The sequence below is a fragment of the Ambystoma mexicanum genome, chromosome 13, assembly GCF_040938575.1.
Source record: "Ambystoma mexicanum isolate Mex_15411 chromosome 13, UKY_AmexF1_1, whole genome shotgun sequence".
Lineage (NCBI taxonomy): Eukaryota > Metazoa > Chordata > Amphibia > Caudata > Ambystomatidae > Ambystoma > Ambystoma mexicanum.
In genome coordinates this window covers 690,439,531-690,454,574 of record NC_090938.1, presented here as the reverse complement: position 1 = coordinate 690,454,574, position 15,044 = coordinate 690,439,531, and the positions used below count along the sequence as shown (strand labels likewise).

Sequence of the window (15,044 nt, the reverse complement as noted above, 5' to 3'; positions counted from 1 at the left end):
ATTTTAATGCATAAAAGGACCCAGTACGATGCGTATCTGGAGACCTGGCTGCACCTATATCCTTCCTGCACCTCCAGGGCACCCCACTTCATATCCACCCTTGGAGGCCCCATCCACACCCAACCATACCTTCACCTGAGAGGCCCAGCATCACTTCACACCCAGCTGTGCCGTCCTCTGAGAGATCTTGACCACTTCCATTTCAAATAAGCACTCAAAAGGATGTGATCGTTTACTAACACTGCACACACCTGCCTTCCCCACCACACATTCAAGGCATACAGCGGGGCCACAATGCACCACTATCCAGACAACCCTCAGTGCAGTGAGGCCATTACGGTGCTTATGGGTGTAGTATAAAAGCTTTTTTAGCATAGCCTCTGGCCCTGCATGTTTCCTGGCCTTGCAGTGAGGGGGGTCTAGGCCCAGTAACATGGGGCTGTGCAGTGTCCCGCGTTCGGCCGGTACCCACCCAGTACATCGATGTGCCTCCCGGGGATGCTGTTCACACAGTCTTGTATGGACGCCTCATGGCACACGTCCAGCTGTTTGATCTCCAGGGTCCGGCCCAGCGCGTCTCCCGCTGCAGCTTCCAGTTTGATCTTCTTCCTCAGGTCCCTCATTGTTGCTATCACTGCAAGAGAGACAGGTGAGATGGCATGAAATGGCACCGGCGGCACAAGAGTGTGTGGGATCTGGGATGCGAGCTAGCCACAAAGGAAGGGGGATCTGCACGCAGCCATGGAGCAGAGAAGTGGCAGGATCCCAGCAACGCCAAATGACGCCCATTACACCACCCAAAGGGGGGAGAGAGGGACTGCATGGTTGGAAAGAAGTGGGGGCTCTTCTGGGATTGCAAGTTCAAGTTTCACAAAAAGCATTAGCAAAAACATTAGAAATTCTGTGCACAAAACGTGGCTTTGTCTCATTGGACCCAGTAGTACGGTAAGGTGGAGCTAGCCACGTGCCAGATGTGGGAAACAGCCATGTTCCTTCTTTCTTTCACTTTCACATAGAACTTTTTATTATGTATCAGGAACAAAACTATTAGATGTCGTTTAGATTTTATGACATACTTCATTAACCGTTTGGGACAGGGGCCTGCAACCTTCCGCTCTGCAGATGTTTTGGACTACAACCACCAGTAGTCCTAGCCAGCATAGTCAATGGCGAGGTATGATGGGAGTCATAGTCCAAAACACCTTCAAAGCCACAGGGTGCCGACCTCTGCTTCAGGACATCACTGTGCACCTAAAAAGGTGGTGGTGTTTTGCCCTTAGGTGTGTGCGCATTCCTGTGTGACCCCCCTCCCCCAAGTCCCAGGAACCCCTTGCCAAACCATTTTTAGTCACAGATTCTAGGACCCCGGGAGTTTGTGGGATGGGGCAGGCCGTGAAAAAGTTGAAATAAGATAGGACTTCACTCAATTGAGTTCATGATTAAATGAGGGTCAGAATGAGTTGAGTTAGTGGGTTGGAACTAGCGAACAGAAAGGGCGGTCTGAAAGCAAAGATCATTATAGAATAGGAAACACGAGTTCCGTTGTTCTGGATCAAGCGCCTTGAAGGCCTATCAACACAATTTAGCAGCACTGTAGGAAGAAGAAAGGCGTCACTTCCTGTTGTCTGCTCTAGTCTGTCATGTCAGCAGGTTGTCTGGAAGGTAATGCATTAATTGCAGTCAGTCAATTGCTCCTTATCTAGATTCTTGTCAATGTTATGTGATTTAAAACAGCCATTTCAACTGCAACGAGTGTCTGTTAGAAAGGTAATGGGTTCATTGTAGCTTCCTAACCTAGTGCGGCTTCAACCACTTGATGTGCACACAGTCCTCAACTCGTTTTGTAGAATTTGTTTTGTGTGTCTCGTTTTGTCCTTCGTGCGCTTTGAAGCTTATGGGCGAGTAGCGCTTGATAAAAACTATAAATAAATAAATAAATAAAGCACTTACCACTGCTCATTTGCTGGAGTAACGCAAAGGAAACAAGCACATTTTCTGCGCGCTTTGCATTTGCACTGCTTTTTGAGAATCTGCCCCCTTGGCTCTGGAGGGGGACGAAGCCTGCCCATACAAAAAGACAAACGGTTGGCTTTACCCGCGTTTCTTGGTGTAATTTGAGATTGGTGGAACCTCGGCCTATGCCACTTGCTGACCAGTATCCCCTCGCGATCCACATTTAGGCTCCTTTTATAAATTCTAGGCCTCATTTACGACTTGGAGCATTCGCCATTTCCGTAGCCTCTGGGCGCTGATGCCCATGTGGGGGGGGGGGGAGGGGGCAGGATTCATTTAGCTGGGATCATTCTGCCAGGTGGTAGCCAAGCGACACCAGCGACCAGAGGGACTCAGAGTCTAATTCATAAATATAAGTTTCCATTTGCAGCTGTATTTTTCCCAGTGGAAAGATTTGCAATGATTTGCAATTCTGAATTCACAAAATACATAAGAATTAATTCTGCTTTTCGCTCGCTATGCAATTAAACAAAGTTGGGCATGCAGGAGTGGGGTGCAAGCAAGGGTGTGTGTGGCCTAACATTTGCGAACGCGTCCTGAACTCAGAAGGGTTGCACCCCCAAACGTGAACAAATGTTTCCATGTTGGAACACCGCATATTACTGATCGTGGGGGAAAAACAGCAATTTTTTGTAACCCTTTTTTTTTTACTACAAAATGCAGGAGGGATGGCCCAGAGCCCACTCCACCCCCCACATACCTTCCCCCCACCCCATTTACTCGTTTGTGGTATGAAAAAGAAAGCAGTAAAAAAAAGTGTTGCTTTTTTTACCAGCGACAAACATGGTGCGTACTGAACAAATACTCATGCTTTTGACTGTAACTATTCGGAACAGGTCAAAGTGCAATGCGCAGAGGGCCTTTCCTCCCCCTCGTGTGCATTGCTGGTAACTCGAAGCTGCAGCTGCACGAGCCGCTATGGTCTCAAATGCATTCCGAACCCATCTGTATTGGATACATGTTTAAAACACATAATTCCTGGCTAGGGCTTTAAGTGGGATGGGACCGCGTCCTGGCAGTCTCCAAAAGCTTCCTGCGAGCGGGGCCGCCACCCAGTTAGCCCCCCAAAATAATCACCAGCACCATTTTCCTCTGCGTGACTCGAGAGACTGAAAGCACACCAGGGACTTGCCTACTTTACGTGCGCAAGAACATATAAGCCATTATATGCTCTGGTTTATGGGCCCACTTCAAAAAGACTTTTGCGCCCCACCTTTTACCCTTTTGGAGGAAGCTGTGTGGTGCATACATTATAATGAGGGTTTCCTGTTTTGAAGGTTTATGTTTTTTTTTAATTTCAGGGGTGGTTTCCAGGTTTTTTTTTAAAAAACATATCCGCATCTGTGTTTGTCAATGTTTTTCCATTTTGTACTAAAAAGAAAGTGAGGACAACTTTGATATTCTGGTGTATACACAAATATTTGCTTTCAGTGCTGCATTCATAATTCAAAAGCCCACAAAGCCCGCAATACTGACAAACCACCGCCTTATAGGGGTTACAGGCAAAGTACACACATTACACAGTAAAGCAACCTGACAATATATGAATCCTTACAAAATATGTTAAGCCAAAAGAGTAACATTATAGCTCCATTTTCCAAATCCTGAATGGAGGCCTCCAAGACCCAGAATGCACAGTAGTTTGAGGCCTACAACTCTGATTTGATTTGGGGTATTTGTATCCGTTCTAACAACCCTTGAGTGCTGGGGACTACCATACTGAAAAGTCATGTAAACCAGATCAAAGATAGACCAAAAAGGAAACATATTCAACTTATTGTGCAATTCAGAGAGCTTGTGTTGCTGATTTTAAGTGAAAAACTACGACATAACGACAAACTTTGGAACGAACGACCCAAAGCTCTCGTGTATTTAAGATGTGCAGGGAATGGGCAGGAACAAGACCGGAGCAGAGCTCCACAGAAATCTACCAGCTGGATCTGAAGCCATATTATCACACAAATAACCGGCTCATGAGAGCTTTCCTGAAGATTCAGCACTGGACACTGCATACAGAAACTACCACAGCCTCACATACATTGCTGCAGCTGTCTTCTTCTTCTTCTTAATGAACAGATGCGTGGGTGGACCCACACAAAATCCAACATCACACTGTTCCTCCTCCTGCCTCTCACCCCGTCACCTCCCAGCAAAGCCTTCCCACTCAGCTTAGCCACACCCAGCGCAGACAACCGAACCCATATCAATTCTCTCTCCTCAACATGTCTCTCACACCTAAGCAGAAAATGTCCCACAGTCTCAGGCACCCCACACACCGCACAATCCCTCGACTCACGTTTCCCTGTCCAAACTGGTATATATGTCCTGCAATTTGCAGACATCTCTTTATTAGGGTGAATATTGAGACCAATCAAAACAGAAGAGTTCATTATTCACTTAAAAGGGTTTCTAACTGCATCACTATAAGACAGGTTTAACATTTAAAATGGTGGACATTATGATGTTCCCATAATGCTCTTTGCTTTTATGCAGATCATCAGGCTTGGGTTCTATGAAAAGATACTGTGTAGCCTACCTGGCCGGGGCCCTGCCCCCTTTTTCTCACAGCCCCATCCCACCAAAGAGGTGACAGTTCCCTCAGTACATTTTTTCCATTTCCAGCACTGTGTTTAAGGATTGAGACCAAGTACTTGATCTTAGTTCTGAGGTTCCTGGTCGGAACGTACCAAGAAATCAGATCATGGGAATAGGCCAGATCCTTGCCAAGCACCATTTTGTGTTCCAGAGTCAATGCCTTAAACCTAATTCTAGTGGTCATTGGTAGCCAGGGCAACTTCCTTAGAATGATGGAAGTGTGAGCCTGTTGAGATGTGTTTTTAACGATACGTGCTGCAGAGTTAAGGAGGATTTGTAGCGCTGTAGAGATTTCTTGTTGGCTCGAAGAAAAAAAATCAATAATTCAGTTTGACCCAGATGAGCACGAGCAATAATTCAATAAGAATTAGATTTTCTGCAGACCGAAACAGGTGACTCTGTTAAAGCGTTCCTGAGTGAAAAAAACCTTTTTCTTTTCGAAAAACAAAAAAATCTGCTCTGAGAGCACTTACAGCAGTGTTTCTAAATCCAACTGTCACACCACAACGCTATCAAACGCTGTGCGGAGACCTACGAATATTGTGTAAATTCTGGCATGTTGTAAGGAGACATATTTTGAGAGAAACATTGGTCCACCGTACTAATGCCGGGCAGAAACCCGGTTTGGAGGTGGCTGAAAATACTACCCTCAAAATCCCAGTCTTGTGTGCGGGTCAGCAGCACCTTGGCGTAGACCTTGCCCATAGACCCACTGCATCCAGGAGCGGGATAGGTCTGTAATTTCCCGGATTCTCATTATCGCCCTTCTTATATAATGGTATGATTATGGCATCACGCCAAGATTGTGGAACAACCCTGGTCCCGGCAACAAAGTCGAACACACGTTCAAACAGAGGGGCCTAGATACGAAGCTCATCCTTTAGCACATCAATGGGAACTCCATGAAGGCCCCATAGCACAGTCCCTTAATGGCCTCTTCTACCTCACTGATTGAGAAGGTCACAGGGTCCCTTGCACAGTATTATATTGCCGCGATGGTTCTTGCGGTTCGCCAGGCTCCTCTATATAGAGCATGCTATAGTGTTGGTACGAAACGCTCTGGGAGATATTATTGGAAACAGGGCCCACACGTTTTAATTCATCGCCAAGTTTCCAAAAATGTACTTGATAGCCCTTCGCGCTACAGCATAACAATTCATCCCATTTATTGGTAATATACTGTAATATATCCTGGGAGGATAGCTCAGCTGCAATGTGCTCGCCTTGGAAGCAGGACGCCACAAAGCAACACAGATTCGATCCCTGTGGCCGCACTTAGAAAACTCTGGATATTAAGCGCGGTATCAACACGCAACTAAGATATTGTGCCTCATTACGAGGCTTGCGCTCCCGTAATGAAGGGTGCCGGTTTGGGACCGGCACCGTTCACTACGGGATGCGCAATTACGAGGTTCCCTCGCGGGACCCGGAACAGACGTCTGGTCAAACCAGACGTCCTTTCCGGGTCCCGCGAGGGGACCAAGGAGCTAATAACGGGCCCGTTATTCACAGGAACGTTATTAGCTCCATCCCCATTCCCAATTAACTCTATGGGGGCTCAAATGGGAATGGGGAATGGTTCTGTGCATGAGGAATTACCGGGTCCTCCAAGGTCGGAATGACCCGGTAATTCCTCATTCACAGAACCCGCTATTGGAGCACGGTATGGAGGCAGCCATGGCGCTAATAGCACCATGGCTACCTCCATACTTGTAATGAGGCCCTCGGGCCTCATTACGAGTGCGGCGGTAAGGGGTTAACGGCACCGGTAAGGATGCCAGTGCCGTTAACCCCCTACCGCCGCATTCCGAGGTCCCTTAGCCGGCCCCACTAAGGCCGGCTGGTTTTACCAGCCGCCCTTAGCGGGAGCCGCTAAGGGACCAGGGAGCTAATAACGGGCCCACTATTTGCGTGCCCGTTATTAGCTCCTTCCCCATTCCCATTGAGCCCTATGGGGGCTCGAATGGGAATGGGGAATGGTTTTTAGAATGGGGACTTACCGGGTCCTCCAAGGTTGGAATGACCCGGTAAGGCCCCATTCCGACTACCCGGACACGATTTTGGAGGCAGCCATGGTGCTAATAGCACCATGGCTACCTCCAAACTCGTAATGAGGCCCTACTCCTGTAACAGCGCCTCGATGCCCCCGGGCTGTGTGAGCGCTTTAAAAATGCAGATAACTACTGTGACTTTTTTGATGCTACATTGACTTGTATTTGGCCCGAAGATTCCTTCGGTGGAATTTATCGATTAGAGCTGTATTTTTAAGGTACGATAAAGGTCATTTTTAGCCTGCAGGCAATCTTCATCGAACCAACACCTGTTGCCCAGATTATACTTTCTAATTGTTCCCACTGATTTTACAAACCTTCATTTGACATTCTCTTCTTTTGGAACCATCTCACTAATGCGGTTTTGGTTTCTACTGTAGACTCCGAGGTGGCTTTGAGGGCTCCAAGGCAGGGTGCAGGCACCGCAGCGACAGTCAGGAAGGACGATGCAGAGACAACATGCTTTCCCCGTCCTCCATGGCTCTATTTAAGCCCCGAGGACTGGTGCCACTGTGCCCACCCCCCACCGCCTGAGCTCCAAAAAAACCTGCCTCCCGGCCCCCCACCATGGGGCCGGCCTAAACAGGCATCCGCCTGCTCCTTCCCCTCTGGTCGCCCCCCCTGCCCGCCCAACATGGCGCCCCTGTAATGGCGGGGTTTTGCCTTTGAAAGGCGAATGAGGTATACCTCTTGGGCTTTGCCTGTTTCACCTTTATGATTGGGATCACTGTTGGTTTAGTAATGTGTGGCTTAGTTTAGACACTACTCATCCCTGTACTCCTGCAGAGCTGTAGTCATTTTGTCACATGCCTTTTGTATATAAGACAAATGTTGGGGTTCCTGCTGTATCTCACTGCAGAAGACATCATGTCCTTTTTCGCATAATAGAGATTCTGGGGTTCCTGTGGAACCCCACAGCCCAGGGCATCGTGTCTTGTATTACGTAATGAATGTTCTGGGGTGCCACTGGACCTCAGGGCTCAGGGCACTGTACTTTTGTATGCCCCCATTGTCCAGGGGGTCGTGGAGAATATGACTACACAGGTCACAATGCACTTTTAAAAAGATTGTGGGGTGCTTTCAGGACCTTGCAGTGCAGGCCCCATGCCCACTTTCATACCCAATGCAGGCTCTCGGGTGCCTGCGGGATCTCCCTGAACAGGGCACCTGGGAATTGTATGCATCTTCCAGGTTGTGTGGCCGCTGCGGGCATAGGGGCTGAGGAAATGGGGGCAGCAGGGGCAGTTTCCCCCCTTCTCCTTGAGCACCAGGGGCAGGAGTGTAATGTTGCCCCGTGGAGATTCTGCAAGTATTTTGATGGGGTGACTTCTGGCTCCTCTCCTGCTGGGCACGGCTTGGTGTAGTGTTAGCAAGCACCTTAGTGCTGCTCTCTTCAAAGCAGTAAGGGACTCCATCAATAGACCACCTGAGCATGGGCACAGGGCAAAGCTTCTTAGCAGGTGTGGAGAAGTAGGACATCCTAAAGCAGAATGCTGCAAAGAGAACTCAGCAGGCAAGGCAACTGTTGCTGAGATATTACATGAAATCCTATGGGCCTGATTCATGCAATTTCTTGCACAGTGCAAAGTGCCTTTTCACTGCCAACAGTGCACCCTGATGCAAAGTGTATTTTTGCTGTGGAAAGTCACTATGCGCTGCCAACAGACACCGTGATTCATGGAACAGTGCATACTGTCTTTTTGCTGTGGAAAGTCACTTTGCGCTGCCAACCGACACCATGATTCATGAAACAGTGGAAAGGGTCTTTTTGCTGTGGAAAGTCACTTTGCGCTGCCAACAGACACCCTGATACATGGAACAGTGCAACGTGTCTTTTTGCTGTGGAAAGTCACTTTGCGCTGCCAACAGACACCATGATTCATGGAACAGTGCAACGTGTCTTTTTGCTGTGGAAAGTCACTTTGCGCTGCCAACAGACACCCTGATTCATGGAACAGTGCAACGTGTCTTTTTGCTGTGGAAAGTCACTTTGCGCTGCCAACAGACACCATGATTCATGGAACAGTGCATACTGTCTTTTTGCTGTGGAAAGTCACTTTGCGCTGCCAACAGACACCATGATTCATGAAACAGTGCAAAGGGTCTTTTTGCTGTGGAAAGTCACTTTGCACTGCCAACGAACACCCTGATTCATGGAACAGTGCAACGTGTCTTTTTGCTGTGGAAAGTCACTTTGCGCTGCCAACAGACACCATGATTCATGAAACAGTGCAAAGGGTCTTTTTGCTGTGGAAAGTCACTTTGCACTGCCAACGAACACCCTGATTCATGGAACAGTGCAACGTGTTTTTTTGCTGTGGAAAGTCACTTTGCGCTGCCAACAGACACCATGATTCATGGAACAGTGCATACTGTCTTTTTGCTGTGGAAAGTCACTTTGCGCTGCCAATAGACACCCTGATTCATGGAACAGTGCAACGTGTCTTTTTGCTGTGGAAAGTCACTTTGCGCTGCCAACAGACACCATGATTCATGAAAAGGTGCAAAGGGTCTTTTTGCTGTGGAAAGTCACTTTGCACTGCCAACGAACACCCTGATTCATGGAACAGTGCAACGTGTCTTTTTGCTGTGGAAAGTCACTTTGCGCTGCCAACAGACACCATGATTCATGAAACAGTGCAAAGGGTCTTTTTGCTGTGGAAAGTCACTTTGCACTGCCAACGAACACCCTGATTCATGGAACAGTGCAACGTGTCTTTTTGCTGTGGAAAGTCACTTTGTGCTGCCAACAGACACCATGATTCATGGAACAGTGCATACTGTCTTTTTGCTGTGGAAAGTCACTTTGCGCTGCCAACAGACACCCTGATTCATGGAACAGTGCAACGTGTCTTTTTGCTGTGGAAAGTCACTTTGCGCTGCCAACAGACACCATGATTCATGAAAAGGTGCAAAGGGTCTTTTTGCTGTGGAAAGTCACTTTGCACTGCCAACGAACACCCTGATTCATGGAACAGTGCAACGTGTCTTTTTGCTGTGGAAAGTCACTTTGCGCTGCCAACAGACACCATGATTCATGAAACAGTGCAAAGGGTCTTTTTGCTGTGGAAAGTCACTTTGCACTGCCAACGAACACCCTGATTCATGGAACAGTGCAACGTGTCTTTTTGCTGTGGAAAGTCACTTTGCGCTGCCAACAGACACCATGATTCATGAAAAGGTGTAAAGGGTCTTTTTGCTGTGGAAAGTCACTTTGCACTGCCAACGAACACCCTGATTCATGGAAGTGTGCAACGTGTCTTTTTGCTGTGGAAAGTCACTTTGCGCTGCCAACAGACACCATGATTCATGAAACAGTGCAAAGGGTCTTTTTGCTGTGGAAAGTCACTTTGCACTGCCAACGAACACCCTGATTCATGGAACAGTGCAACGTGTCTTTTTGCTGTGGAAAGTCACTTTGCGCTGCCAACAGACACCATGATTCATGAAAAGGTGCAAAGGGTCTTTTTGCTGTGGAAAGTCACTTTGCACTGCCAACGAACACCCTGATTCATGGAACAGTGCAACGTGTCTTTTTGCTGTGGAAAGTCACTTTGCGCTGCCAACAGACACCATGATTCATGAAAAGGTGCAAAGGGTCTTTTTGCTGTGCATAGGCACTTTGCACTGCAAAAATACACTCTGCACTGCTCCATGAATCGGGCGTTCTATGTCATTCCACAATTTAAGCCCGAACACAAAAAAGACTGAAACACAAAAAAGACCGATTTTTTTCCACCGTTTTTTTGTCGGCTTTAAAATGCCGAATTGTGATATATTCCCCCTTGCCCTTCTGAACCCCCACCCTCTCCCACTAGTTTTTTTCTAAATTGGGAGGGTTTAACCCCGCTGAACTCCCCCTTTTCCTGACCAACCACCCCCTTCCCAGCACAACACACACTGACTACACACAAACACACACGCAAACACAGCCCCACATTAATTTACCTGACACTCCTGCACCTGTCAGCTCCTGCGCATAGTCGGTGCGGCAGGGGTGTGACAGTTGGATTTAGAAAGACCACTCTGTGCGGTCACAGAGCGGTCTTTCTAAATCGAGCTTTTCTTTTTTCATAAAAAATAAAATATAAGGGTATTTTGACCTAATACCGAATCAGGGTGAAGCAGTACAAAGTGACTTTGTATGGCAAAAAGACACTTTGCACTGTTCCATGAATCATGGTGTCTGCTGGCCATGCAAAGTGACCTTGCATGGCAAAAAGACACTTTGCACTGACAAAAAGACTGTGCGCTGTTCCATTAATCATGGTGTCTGTTGGCAGTGTAAAGTGACTTTGTATGGCAAAAAGACACTTTGCACTGTTCCATGAATCATGGTGTCTGCTGGCCATGCAAAGTGACCTTGCATGGCAAAAGACACTTTGCACTGACAAAAAGACTGTGCGCTGTGAAAGCAAGCGTCCCCAAACAGCACGATCCTCCCCTCAATGAGAGACAATGAAGGACTCTCCCAAAATGGGAATAAGGCCAAGACAGAGTGCGGGTGAGCGTAAATGGGAGTTTATCAATCCGAATTGGGCATGCAAAGAACTCTGCAAACTCCGAGAGCGCTCTGTCTGACAATAGCAAAGACAGGCGTATATATTTACAAAAAACGTCATCAAAACCTACATACTATAGGGGGCACAAGTTCATTGGGATTGGGTGGCGACGACTAACTATAGGTGCTGCTGCGGTGTGGTTGGTCTTGGCTGGAGGACGTCACTGGTCACCCTCGTGGGCAGTGGCGGCTGGTGAGTTTGAAAGCTGGTGGGGCGTACATTTTCCAGGGCGAATTTAGTAGCGAGTGCGCGCAGCGCGCGAGCCCACCCCTCCAAGGGGGGTGCGTGGGGGTTCTCCCCCCGTGAAACTTTTGGAAAAATGGCCTACAAAATGTGCAATTTACCGTCCAAAAAACCCACCGAAAGGGAGGGCCTCACACCTGCCGCATTTTCACCTAGGGGTCTATCCACCCCACCTACCTCCATAAAGGGTCCCAGGAGTGTAGCCGGCCTCAAAACAAAGCTGAACTTCCAGGGACTTGGACAGTGTGGAACAGCAGCGTGGACAGGAAGGAAACTCCATCCCTGGACCCTGGCCTGGGATGAGCAGGATGCCCACAGACATGGGGGCATTGGGGGGCCTGGGATGTATACAAGGCCGCAGTAACTTCTACTTGCACCGCAGGAGCAGCAGCGCACCCAGCGGGCTCCACAGGAACCTCCACAACGCCTTTTCGGCAGGTAAGAGCAGTCAGTAATGCTTCCTATCCTATCCCGCCACCGCATGTCAGCCTACTCATGGGCCTCCCTCCCCCAGAGCCCCTCATCCATCCCTCCGGTGTCCTCACCGTGCTCCTCAACTCCCCGGCCTCTCGCGTCCACAATCTCTCATCTCCCACTCCCAGTATCTTTCATCCCGGCCGGCAGCCTTCCACCCTTCATTCCAGAACCCATTACCTCTCGAAATGTTCACCTCGCCACTGTCTACAAAAGGCAATCCTTGCATAAATGAGCATCGTTCCTTTCGGTCCCCTCCCCGCTCCTCACCCTTCCTCTGCCTGTCCATCGTCTCCCCAATAGCCTTATCCCGTCCTTCCCAGCCCCTCAAATATTCTCACCCTTCCGTTAACTCTCCCTGACCGTTGCCATCAGCCTTGCGCCCAGGACTCCGCCCTCACCTTTAACTCTCCAAGGCTAAGCATCTGAATTCTGAAATCCTTTACACAGGACTCTGTGGGTGCGTTACTTCTTGGGACTAAACCCTAGTAGACTTTAATGCCCTGGAGCAGCTTTAATGCGCACTGGAAAAGATTCATTTTGGGGAAAATAAGACCTTCTCTGCCTCGTGCAGCCCCGGCCGCTCCGGCGCTGGAAACAATCAGTAATGCGTCCCGGCTCCTGTGGTTAAAATGCAGCTAATGAATTCCATGCAACTGCACACAAACTAAACATCCACTTTGAAAAGAAATCCTACAACTTATCAAAAAGAGATACACCAAAATGCTATTTTTCAATAACTGATGATAGCTCGGACACGCCTAATCTATCGAAAGAGCAACCTGTACGCAGCACCCAGAAGCGACCCTCAAGGCGACAAGTCAGCAGGGGGGTGGGCGGGGGAGAAACAAAAAAAACACAGATATGAAATATAAATGACATCGAAATAAACAGGGCAATTCTACACCTTTCAATGATTGCACATGTGTGTGTAGAGAATGGAAGCTAGCGGAAACCAGACGCTAACTGCTTCGGAGTGCATGCTAGGCGCTATATCCTCGCCCGCCCCCAGTGGGTTGGCGTCAGGGACTTGAGTGCGAATGGCAGCGTTCCAGTAGGCTGCGCTGCTGCAAACTACCAAATACAGTCCGTCCGTGCATGCTATAGTGCCCCAGCCTTCCCCCAATCATTCCCAATCCCCCTCGTCCTTCATGGCACACTGTTCTCTCTCTCATCATGCTAGGCCACCACCAGCCATGGGCATCTCCCTCGCTCTGCCAGGGCTCTCCCTGGGTTGTGCCGTTTTATATTTTCGGCATTTTTCACGAAAAATGGCGAAAATATAAAACGGCACATTTTTTGGGGAGATTCAACGTGCAGCATGCCTGCCTGGGCCTTGCTTCATTACGGTCCGTGGCCCAAGGCCCTTGGGCCACGGACCATGGGTAAAGAAAGGCCCAGGCAGGCCGCATGCGGCCCCCGCCTTGGTGGTAGCGGGCCCGTCTGCCGTGCGTGTAGGCAACTTGGGGCCTAAACTTGTGTCTGTGTCCCACTCCCCGTTGGGGAGTGGGACACAGACACAAGTTTAGGCCCCAAGTTGCCTACACGGCAGGACAGTCAGCAACACTGAAAGACGTGTAGGCCCTGGCCTACACGTCGTTCAGTGCTGGGGCCTGGGGCTGTGGTGTTACACTCCCCGGGCTCACAGACACAAACAACATCTGGGAGTACACTTTACTAGTACTTACCGCCGGAAAGCTCGTCGTGGACCAGGCCGTCTCTGCTGAGCTGGTGGTCTCAGGGCAGGGCAGCAGCTCAGCTTGCGTCGTGTTTGTGTCGTCGTCAACTCCTCAAAGAAAGAATCAGGGCCAGGGGGAGACTGGAGACGTGTGAAGGTGGCGCAGGCGCACGCACACACCCTGCATAGATACAGTAATGTCATTGGCTGTTTGCCAGCCAATGCAAGGATTGTCATTGGCTGGCAAACAGCCAATGACATTACTGTATCCACGCAGGAGGGAGGGAATTTCATTCCTCAGTGCGCTGTTTGCGCACATTTTATACTGGCGGGGCCACTCCTGAAGCGCCCCGCCAGCCTGTTAATTAAAGGGGCTTACGTAGAGTGCGTGCAGCTACGAGCTCCACGCACTCTACTATTGAAAAAAGATGCGTAAAACGGGACGCGCCCCGCTCTGAAAGCCGGGCCGGCCCTTAGGAATTGTTACACATACACTGTAATTGTTGTCTTGCCACAGCGCCCCCGCGCTGTTGGCAAAGGAAATGCATCCATCTTGATTAATCTCTTTTACCATCTTGATTAATGTCTTTTTGGCTTCTGCTCTTTCTGGGGGGGGCGGCGCCCGGCCGCCCTATGAAAGCAGCCGCCACTGCTCGTGGGTTGGGCTGGGCCTGGCAGGTCGGCTTGAGTTCATCCGGGCGGTGTTGGTGTGCTGAGGCGGCCTGTGGCAGAGATGAATGCCTTTCCTGACTTGCTTGCCCTCTGCCATGCACCCCGCAGTCATTCAGTCATTTACAGTTCTATTCTCTTTAGTAAATCTTTCAATAGGTTAATGCAACACAGGAGGAATGCACCTTGTGAGGGGTCTGGAGATAATATATCGAGGCCTGGTTACTTGTGATCTGTTGACCGGGACCGTGGGTCGCGGGGCTAAGCTTCGGGGGACTGGGGCGGGTGGTACAGGTCTTTCTGTCTTGTTAGAAGTGGTTATAGATGTTTCGCTGTGTGTCGTCAAAGTGTTGGGTGTCCTGATTGCACAGGGCCATAAGTCTGAGACAGTCCGGTGGGTTGTGGGGTTTACGAGGGGGCGCTTGAGTTTAAACTAAGGTTTACTGCTGTGCTGTAAATAATGCAGGTGGCTGGCCGCGGCCTTGGGTGCTGCAGTGGGGTTACAAGTCTTTGAAGCAGCTCCAGTCAGGTCGGGGGAGGCGTGATAGCACAGAGCGGGGCTCTGTTCTCATGTCTTGGCAGTCTTCTGAGGGAGGGAGGGGGATACATCGAGACCTTGTACGCTTTCACAAAGGTATCTCCCTTGTGTATTGCTGAATATAAGTAAAGACATCGCAAACATTTGAATACTTTCTATAATACTTATTTAAGATCACTTCAAAACATGCATTTAACCTTTGCTGGGTGTGTTTCGATTAT

The 15,044-nt window shown here is 49.2% G+C and overlaps 1 protein-coding gene across 18 annotated transcripts in view; it reads right to left on the bottom strand.

The window, feature by feature from the left end:
* The window catches only part of LOC138521720 (retinol dehydrogenase 8-like), an 88,670-nt gene that overhangs the window by 58,717 nt on the left and 14,909 nt on the right, over positions 1 to 15,044 (bottom strand). For all 18 annotated transcript variants that reach the window (XM_069634746.1, XM_069634747.1, XM_069634753.1 and 15 more), the window contains exon 2: positions 473 to 634. In XM_069634746.1, the coding sequence (XP_069490847.1) occupies positions 473 to 634 (162 nt within the window). The remainder of the gene's footprint in view (positions 1 to 472; positions 635 to 15,044) is intronic.